This window comes from Drosophila takahashii, chromosome 3R (assembly GCF_030179915.1).
Source record: "Drosophila takahashii strain IR98-3 E-12201 chromosome 3R, DtakHiC1v2, whole genome shotgun sequence".
Taxonomy (NCBI): Eukaryota; Metazoa; Arthropoda; class Insecta; order Diptera; family Drosophilidae; genus Drosophila; species Drosophila takahashii.
In genome coordinates, this window is record NC_091681.1 from 23,983,763 (window position 1) to 23,995,179 (window position 11,417).

The 11,417-nt window shown below is 29.3% G+C and overlaps 1 protein-coding gene across 1 annotated transcript; it reads left to right on the forward strand.

The window, feature by feature from the left end:
- LOC108062703 (odorant receptor 67a-like) lies at window positions 1–840 on the forward strand. The gene has a single exon (XM_044394191.1). The coding sequence runs from the start codon at window positions 1–3 to the stop codon at window positions 838–840; it is 840 nt and encodes a 279-aa protein (XP_044250126.1).
- The last annotated feature ends 10,577 nt before the right edge of the window (window positions 841–11,417 follow it).

Consider the following 11,417-nt stretch of genomic DNA (forward strand, 5'->3'; position numbering starts at 1 on the left):
ATGAGTGTCAAGTTTATCAAAACAATACTAAATCCTAAGGAGATTCCCATCAAAAAGCCGGATAATGAGTATCCTAAATGCGAGGACTTCTTTAAACTGCCAGTGATGTTTTACCACACCATAGGCCTAGATCCCTACGATTCGTCGCGACCTGAAGATAAGCCGGGAATTATGTTCCACATTTACTTCCTCTGTCACATGATCAATATGCTGATGGTGGTGTTTGTAATTATATCTTTTCGGAACAAGGAGAATTTCCTGGTGTGCTGCATTCAGATGGGCTGCATTGGGTTTATCTGCGCGGCCGTTGGCAAGGTTGTCTCGGTGATTTCTCAGAAGCGCAAGATGACGAACCTGGTAAAGGAGCTTGAGTCCATTTTTCCACGACCGATGGAAAAGGAGCACGAGGAGTATGATGTAAAAAAATATTTGAAAATCAGCAACCTCTATGGCAAGTCATTCGGAAGTGTGTACACGATTTTGGTGGTGATCAACAGTATGTTCGCCCTCATCGAGTACATAATCTTATGGCTAATGCACTCTCCGAATGCCGAGCAATCGATGCCTTACGTTGAGTTTGCTCCCTGGGATTATCACGACGGATGGTGTTTTTTCTTGACCTACATGTCCCAGGCGATTGCGGGCTATACGGCCACCTGTGGCCACATCTCAGCAGATCTCATGATCTTTGCCGTGACCATGCAGGCCATCATGCACTTTGACCGCTTGTCACGAGCTCTCACGGAGTTTCAGTTCAGATCAGGTGATGTGGGAGGTGCTGACGAGGACCTAAGGCGACTACAGACTCTGATCGCCTATCACAACCGAATTCTTGGGTAATTGGGTTAACATACTATCCTGCTTATTTTACTACAATTTTTTATAGACTCACCGACGTGATAAATGTGGTATTCGGAATTCCACTTCTAATGAATTTCGTGGCCTGTTCCATGCTCGTCTGTTTTGTGGGTTTGCAGATGACCGTTAGCATTGGCCCCGAATACTTTGCCAAGCTTTTGGTGACTATTCCAGACTATTCCAGCCTTTTTCCCTTCACAGGCATTTTCTATTGCAGCGTGCCGAATAAAAAAATATTAGAAAGTCTATTTAATGACGAGTGTAATAATTTTTCGTCACAAATGTTGATATCAGAACTTTTGTATGTTGAAGGTGCGATCGTCACTAGTTTTTTACCTCGTTAAGAGGTGTTTTTATTTGATATCAGAAGTTTTTGTTTGTTTACATTTGCTCTCATAGGAGCTAATATATACATTTAAATTTAAATTGGTCAATCATAATTTGTAAGCCATTGTATTTAAACAAATTAAGTTAAAAAGGCGTTTAAGTATTTCAAAATACCTTTTAAACGAGGTATAGCACATGTCGGTACCTTTAGTAGTGTAGAACTTACAAACTAACGAAATTTAGCTATTTTTAGCTTTTTCCCGCTAAAGTAGCGGCTTTTTCCAAAAGTCGTAGAACAAAAGATTCCTATATGGAAGTCTTAAGTGCAAATTTACTGATTCCATGACCCTAAAATACAGTTCGGATACCCTCCTACAAAATTCAATACTCAGGGAGCGTTAATTGTTCGAGCTGGCAACAGTGGCTATTTTCGTATAAAAATAACTTTTAAACGTGACTTTTTACAGTAATGTGTTATATACCAAAATTTAAGGAATCTCAAGGGCTACACAGTTTAAGGTTTTAAAGAAAATCGTTAGAGCCGTTTTTGAGAAAAATAAAAAAAGCTAAAAAAAAAAGGTTTAAAAAATTGTCTTTTGTTCATATTTTTTTAACTATTACATTTACACAAATTGCATATAGAAGGCGTTTATAGCATTTCAAAATACCTTTCAAACGAGATGCAGCACAAGTCTGTAGCTTTAGTAGTATAGAAGTTACGGCTTTCCAAATTTTAGCTATTTATAGCTGTTTTCCCGCTAAACTAGCGAGTTTTTCCAAAAGTGGTAGAAGAAAAGTTTTTTATATCGATGTGATGAACGTCATATCAAATTTTCAAAACTTAAAAAATCATTTGATTTTATTTCAAATCATTTGAATTGATTTGATTTGATTTGAATCATGATTTGATTGATTTGATTTGATTTGAATCATGATTTGAAATCAAATGAATCATGATTTGAAATCAAATGACTTGAAATCAAATCAATTCAAATCAAATCAAATCAATGATTCAATGATTTCAAATCATGATTCAAATCAAATCAATTCAATGATTTCAAATCATGATTCAAATCAAATCAAATTTGATTTTATTTCAAATCATTTGAATTGAATCAAATGATTTGAAATCAAATCAATTCAAATCAAATCAATGATTCAATGCTTTTAAATCATGATTCAAATCAAATCAATTCAATGATTTCAAATCATGATTCAAATCAAATTCAAATGATTTGAAATCAAATCAATTCAAATCAAATGCAATTGATTTGAATCATGATTTGAATTTGATTTTATTTGAATCATGATATGAAATTTGAAATTAATTTGAATCATGATTTGAAATCAAATTTGATTTGATTTGAATTATGATTTGAAATCATTGAATTGATTTGATTTGAATCATGATTTGAAATCAAATGAATCATGATTTGAAATCAAATGACTTGAAATCAAATCAATTCAAATCAAATCAAATCAATGATTCAATGATTTCAAATCATGATTCAAATCAAATCAATTCAATGATTTCAAATCATAATTCAAATCAAATCAAATTTGATTTCAAATCATGATTCAAATTAATTTCAAATTTCATATCATGATTCAAATAAAATCAAATTCAAATCATGATTCAAATCAATTGAATTTGATTTGAATTGATTTGATTTCAAATCATTTGATTTATTTGAATCATGATTCAAATCATTTGATTTTATTTCAAATCATTTGAATTTGAATTGAATCATGATTTGAAATCAAATGAATCAATCAAATCATGATTCATTTGATTTCAAATCATGATTCAAATAAAATCAAATTTAAATCATGATTCAAATCAATTGAATTTGATTTGAATTGATTTGATTTCAAATCATTTGATTGATTCATTTGATTTCAAATCATGATTCATGATTTTGAATCATGATTTGAAATCATTGAATCATGAATCAAATCAAATCAAATCAATTCAAATGATTTGAAATAAAATCAAATGATTTGAATCAGGATTCAAATTTGATTTCAAATCATGATTCAAATGAATCATGATTCAAATTTGATTTCAAATCATGATTCATATCAATTGAATTGATTCGATTTGAATTGATTTGATTTCAAATCATTTGATTGATTTGAATCATGATTTGAAATCAAATGAATCATGATTTAATTTTATTTCAAATCATTTGAATTTGATTTGAATCATGATTTGAAATCAAATGAATCAATCAAATCATGATTCATGTGATATCAAATCATTATCAATCATTATCAATCAATCAAATCATGATTCATTTGATTTCAAATCATGATTCAAATAAAATCAAATTCAAATCATGATTCAAATCAATTGCATTTGATTTGAATTGATTTGATTTCAAATCATTTGAATTTGATTTGAATCATGATTTGAAATCATTGAATTGATTTGATTTGAATCATGATTTAAAAGCATTGAATCATTGATTTGATTTGAATTGATTTGATTTCAAATCATTTGATTTCAAATCATTCATGATTCAAATCAATTCAAATGATTTGAAATAAAATCAATTCAAATCAAATTCAAATCATGATTCAAATCAATTGAATTTGATCAAATTCAAATTCATGATTCAAATCAATTGAATTTGATTTTATTTGGATCATGATTTGAAATCAAATGAATCATGATTTGATTGATTCATTTAATTTCAAATCATGATTCAAATCAAATTCAAATGATTTGAAATAAAATCAAATGATTTGAATCATGAATCAAATCAAATCAAATCAATTCAAATGATTTGAAATAAAATCAAATGATTTGAATCATGATTTAAAATTAAATCATTCAAATGAATCATGATTCAAATTTGATTTCAAATCATGATTCAAATCAATTGAATTGATTTGATTTGAATTGATTTGATTTCAAATCATTTGATTGATTTGAATCATGATTCAAATCATTTGATTTTATTTCAAATCATTTGAATTTGATTTGAATCATGATTTGAAATTAAATGAATCATGATTTGATTTTATTTCAAATCATTTGAATTTGATTTGAATCATGATTTGAATTGAATTCATGATTTTGAATCATGATTTGAAATCATTGAATCATGAATCAAATCAAATCAAATCAATTCAAATGATTTGAAATAAAATCAAATGATTTGAATCATGATTCAAATTTGATTTCAAATCATGATTCAAATGAATCATGATTCAAATTTGAATCAAATTCAATTCAAATTCAATTCAAATGATTTGAAATAAAATCAAATGATTTGAATCATGATTCAAATCAATTCAAATGATTTGAAATAAAATCATTTGATTGATTTGAATCATGATTTGAAATCAAATGATTTGAAATCAAATCAATTCAAATCAAATCAAATCAATGATTCAATGATTTCAAATCATGATTCAAATCAAATCAAATTTGATTTTATTTCAAATCATTTGAATTGAATCAAATGATTTGAAATCAAATCAATGATTCAATGATTTCAAATCATAATTCAAATCAAATCAAATTTGATTTCAAATCATGATTCAAATTAATTTCAAATTTCATATCATGATTCAAATAAAATCAAATTCAAATCATGATTCAAATCAATTGAATTTGATTTGAATTGATTTGATTTCAAATCATTTGATTTATTTGAATCATGATTCAAATCATTTGATTTTATTTCAAATCATTTGAATTTGATTTGAATCATGATTTGAAATCAAATGAATCAATCAAATCATGATTCATTTGATTTCAAATCATGATTCAAATAAAATCAAATTTAAATCATGATTCAAATCAATTGAATTTGATTTGAATTGATTTGATTTCAAATCATTTGATTGATTCATTTGATTTCAAATCATGATTCATGATTTTGAATCATGATTTGAAATCATTGAATCATGAATCAAATCAAATCAAATCAATTCAAATGATTTGAAATAAAATCAAATGATTTGAATCATGATTCAAATTTGATTTCAAATCATGATTCATATCAATTGAATTGATTCGATTTGAATTGATTTGATTTCAAATCATTTGATTGATTTGAATCATGATTTGAAATCAAATGAATCATGATTTAATTTTATTTCAAATCATTTGAATTTGATTTGAATCATGATTTGAAATCAAATGAATCAATCAAATCATGATTCATGTGATATCAAATCATTATCAATCATTATCAATCAATCAAATCATGATTCATTTGATTTCAAATCATGATTCAAATAAAATCAAATTCAAATCATGATTCAAATCAATTGCATTTGATTTGAATTGATTTGATTTCAAATCATTTGAATTTGATTTGAATCATGATTTGAAATCATTGAATTGATTTGATTTGAATCATGATTTAAAAGCATTGAATCATTGATTTGATTTGAATTGATTTGATTTCAAATCATTTGATTTCAAATCATTCATGATTCAAATCAATTCAAATGATTTGAAATAAAATCAATTCAAATCAAATTCAAATCATGATTCAAATCAATTGATTTTATTTGAATCATGATTTGAAATCAAATGAATCATGATTTGATTGATTCATTTAATTTCAAATCATGATTCAAATCAAATTCAAATGATTTGAAATAAAATCAAATGATTTGAATCATGAATCAAATCAAATCAAATCAATTCAAATGATTTGAAATAAAATCAAATGATTTGAATCATGATTTGAAATTAAATCAATCAAATGAATCATGATTCAAATTTGATTTCAAATCATGATTCAAATCAATTGAATTGATTTGATTTGAATTGATTTGATTTCAAATCATTTGATTGATTTGAATCATGATTCAAATCATTTGATTTTATTTCAAATCATTTGAATTTGATTTGAATCATGATTTGAAATTAAATGAATCATGATTTGATTTTATTTCAAATCATTTGAATTTGATTTGAATCATGATTTGAATTGAATTCATGATTTTGAATCATGATTTGAAATCATTGAATCATGAATCAAATCAAATCAAATCAATTCAAATGATTTGAAATAAAATCAAATGATTTGAATCATGATTCAAATTTGATTTCAAATCATGATTCAAATGAATCATGATTCAAATTTGAATCAAATTCAAATGATTTGAAATAAAATCAAATGATTTGAAATCAAATCAATTCAAATCAAATCAATTCAATAGATTTGAAATAAAATCAAATGATTTGAATCATGATTCAAATCAATTCAAATGATTTGAAATAAAATCATTTGATTGATTTGAATCATGATTTGAAATCAAATGATTTGAAATCAAATCAATTCAATTGATTTATTATGTTATTGTACAAAAACCATTTTGTTAACTTTCTTCCATATTATGTAATCAAATAAAAACACCTCTTAACGAGGTAAAAAACTAGTGACGATCGCACCTTCAACATACAAAAGTTCTGATATCAACATTTGTGACGAAACATTATTACACTCTTCATTAAATAGACTTTCTAATATTTTCTTATTCGGCACGCTGCAATAGAAAATGCCTGTGAAGGGAAAAAGGCTGGAATAGTTTGCTAGGGCGGGCCGAATGAGAAAATATTAGAAAGTCTATTTAATGAAGAGTGTAATAATTTTTCGTCACAAATGTTGATATCAGAACTTTTGTAGTTTTTTACCTCGTTAAGAGGTGTTTTTATTTGATATCAGAAGTTTTTGTTTGTTTACATTTGCTTTCATAGGAGCTAATATATACATTTAAATTAAAATTGGTCAATCATAATTTGTAAGCCATTGTATTTAAACAAATTAAGTTAAAAAGGCGTTTAAGTATTTCAAAATACCTTTTAAACGAGGTATAGCACATGTCGGTACCTTTAGTAGTGTAGAACTTACAAACTAACGAAATTTAGCTATTTTTAGCTTTTTCCCGCTAAAGTAGCGGCTTTTTCTAAAAGTCGTAGAACAAAAGATTCCTATATGGAACTCTTAAGTGCAAATTTACTGATTCCATGACCCTAAAATACAGTTCGGATACCCTCACACAAAATTCAATACCCAGGACAGTGCTGCCATTTTGTCCTCTTTCCGGACAGATCTGTCCTTTTTTTAACGACTTTATCCGGAAAAAAATTTAAACATCCCCTATCCGGAAATCTGTCCTTTTTTCAAAGATAAGGTTTTGAGTGTTCTTTTTGCTAGTCGAAAGTGTATAAACCTGCTTTTATATGCTAAAACGTCGTTTTAACCATTATTCTTACAGTTCGGCACTTTAAAAATAATTCTTTTCACAAATTATCAAAGAGATGTAATTCAGTCGATGGACTTTCTTTATAGTACGATTTTTTCTGTAGCAAAAAAAAGAGGAAAACACTTTAAAAAGTTCTCAATTTTTACTCTCAGCCTTTTTGTCAGAAAAAAATTTCATATTTGAACGACTCTTATTCGGGTTTGACGCAGATATTGAATTTTTTTGTATTACCAATATAGTTACTTGAAATGCTTCTATTATTTTAATATTTTAGATTATTACGTATACGCACAAAAATTGACCATGGTAAAATGATCAAACGAAGAAGGTTGTGAGTCGGGCGCAATAGATCATTACATAATTGAATTTAATATAAAATCCATTTATATTAAGTAAATATATCACCCATTGGTAAAAACAAAAAAATGGAGGCGCATTTACTTTTGTCCTTTTTTTTGTCCTTTTTTAAATTTTTTTGTCCTCTTTTTCCCTGTTTTTTTGGCTTTTCTGTCCGGTTTTTCAAGCTGAGTGATGGCAGCACTGACCCAGGAAGCTTTAGTTGTTCGAGCTGGCAAAAGTGGCTATTTTCGTATAAAAATAACTTTTAAACGTGACTTTTTACAGTAATGTGTTATATACCAAAATTTAAGGAATCTCAAGGGCTATACAGTTTAAAGTTTTCAAGAAAATCGTTAGAGCCGTTTTTGAGAAAAATAAAAAAAAGCTAAAAAAAAAAATTTTAAAAAAATTGTCTTTTGTTCATATCTTTTTAATTATTACATTTACACAAATTGCATATAGCACAAGTCTGTAGCTTTAGTAGTATAGAAGTTACGGTTTTCCGAATTTTAGCTATTTATAGCTGTTTTCCCGCTAAACTAGCGAGTTTTTCCAAAAGTGGTAGAACAAAAGTTTTTTATATCGATGGGATGAACGTCATATTACATTTTCAAAACTTAAGAAACATGTTTTGGACAAACTGACAAACTGACAAACTGACAAACTGACAAACTGACAAACAGAATTAAATTTTCATTTTGGGAAGAAGAAGGAAATCTTATTTTGGCTATAACTTTTGAACGGAGCGTCGGATTTTGACAAATGACCCCTCATTCGACGGGTATTTTCAAAAGGAATACAACTAAAACATTGCGAGGGGGAATTTATCTCCACCGGCCCCAACAGCTCCAAATTTCGAAATTTTCATTTTTTCACTTTCACCGCTCTCTCTCCCAAGCCAATTGATTTTCTTAAAGTCTTGGTATGCAATCCTTTAAGTTATTGCAATACCTTTCGATTGGTGTATTACTCATTACGATCGGACTATCACAGCAGATTTTCAATTTTGCGGCTATATAATAGTAGTCGCCTTCGCACACTCTCCTGGTGCGCTTCGTCACTACATGGACTGCCGTCCATAGTGATCATTTCTATCATGCATTTCAACTTTATTTTTAATTTCTTTGCAGTTTTTGGGAATGACTTACAAGTTCTTTTGCGCTATTAGAACATTGTGCCAGTAAATTAATGGAAATAAGCATAGTAGTGCAAAAACAGATTCTAAAGATTTTTTTGTGTGGAGAAATTATATGCTATGATTTCCCAACTCTGTTAATCATTTTTTTTATCCTGCACGTATAGGTACTTTCACAAAATAAAGACAATTTAATTGGATGTATAAACCATTTTCTCATTAAAAGAAAAATTCTGAAATCAATATCAATATCAATATAAAAATATCTTTAATTTCTAGATAAACAGAAAATGTTTTTATTTAGCTTTTGATTATTTTGTAATTATTATCGTTTAAAAACGATATGACATTTATCTAATATATTGTCAATAAAATCACATATGGCTAACCGGGAAAACACAAACCGAAAACCGCAAACTAATAATTTACACTTAAAAGAATTGTTCTAAAGCAATTTTAAAAATGAATTTTACTAATTTTGACTACTGGCTGGAAAACTGTTCTTAAAAAATCTGGGCAAGTTAAATTGTATTTTCTAACTAGATTTACGGTTGAATCAAGAAGAAGTTATTACATTTTTTAACAAAATACATTAATTTTAAACAAGTTTAGTGAAGTGCTCAAAAACGTACACTCAGAAAAAAAATCGCCCTGAATTTTAGAAAATCGCCATACTTTTTAAGCCAAAGGCAGCTCGCCTTGCCTTTTAGAAAAAATATTTCTAAAAATTAGAAAAAAAATTTCTTAAATTTAGGGTTAGTTTTTGCAAAATTGAATAAGAAGAAGAAAAAAAAAATCGAGGAATCGGGAGTTATGCCGACTGGGTGGAGTCTGTCGGTGTGGGGTGTTGTTGTTGGGGTTCTCGTTTTTCAACTTATTTTTCTCTCCTCTATTTAAACACATGGATGACGTCACGATGCTTGTACACAAACACACTTTTAATCTTTAATTGTAACTGAAATAATAACTGAAATTATTATATTATTTATTAATGATAAACATAAAAATCAAATAACTTACTATATTGAGGAAAACATTTTGGTCGCTCGCGGGATTCGAACCCCTTACCTCACAGTTTGCAGTCAAACACTCTACTAGCTGCGCCAGGGAAGCATCACGAGAGGCGCTGTACAAAGTACATTCTCATTCTGTTCTCTTGGGTTCTAGGTTTATACTCCTATTTATCCATTATGTGTGTGTTAGCTTACCTAAATCCTTATTTGTATTAAAGTATACATTTTAATGCGCAAAAAAAAAAAAAAAAAAGACGCAAAAAATGTCCGCCTCGACGTGGGATCGAACACACGCTTCCGAATATAAGCGTAGAAAACAAATAATCCGCTCGCATTAGACCCCTAGGCTACCGATTGGGCCAATTTTCTAAAATGTAAGGCGATTTTTTCTTAGTTTGAAAGAAAAATTTCTGAATAACAGAAAATTTTTCTAAAAGTGGATAACAAGAGGAGTTGATCTAATCAGGGTAAGTTTTTCTTATTATTTAGAAAAATATTTCTGAAAAATAGAAATATTTTCTGAATTTCAAGGCGATTTTCAAAGTATGGCAATTTTCTAAAATTTAGGGCGATTTTTTTTCTGAGTGTAGAGTGTATACACTGCTAGAGGGTATATTATTTAAAAAAAAAAATTAGATAACTTTATTTGAACTTTTTTATCTTGTAGTATAATGAATCCAGCAAGTGTATTCTAGCTTCGTTCTATATATAGAACATGTATGTTACCTTTGGTTTTGGGATGTAGCGTATAAAAGGCAATAAGGCCTTTGAATTGCAATCAATTGTGAGAAAGAGCCTTAAGCAAGATGGGTCCCGAGTTCCTTCTTAATCTGATTAGACGAAAGCCCAATGATGTCCTGGGGAAGCCAAAGAATGTGTATCCTACAAACGAAGACTTTTTGAGGCTGCCATTGCTTTACTACTACACAGTTGGTCTGGCTCCTTTCAAGTTGGCTAGTAGCGAAAAGAAGCCGGGAATCATTTTCCAAATATACTTTGCCCTGCACATGTTTAACCTGGCACTCGTGCTTTCCATGCAGATTCAGTTTGTAGTAGTGTCTTACCAAAACAAGGAGAACTTCGTGGAGTCCTGTATGGAAATGAGTTACATTGGGTTCATAGTCGCGGGAGTTTTGAAGTTTTTCCCTGCGATATTTCAAAAGCGAAAAATGGCAAACCTAGTGGAGACACTACACTCTTTTTTTCCACCACCCCGAGAAAAGGAGCAGGAGAAATATGCCGTAAGTCATTACCTGAAGCGCTGCCACCTCATCACCAAGGGATTCGGAGGTCTCTACACGGCTGTTATAGTGACCAACAGCATGTTCTTCCTCATCCAGTACACAGTATTGAAGCTTATGCACTCACCGAGTGCCGAACAATCGTTGCCCTTCGTTGAGTTGGCTCCCTGGGATTATAACGCCGGATGGAAATTTTACTTGACCTATATGTCGCAGGCCATCGCGGGCTACACGGCCACCTGTGGTCACATCTCAGCAGATCTCATGGTC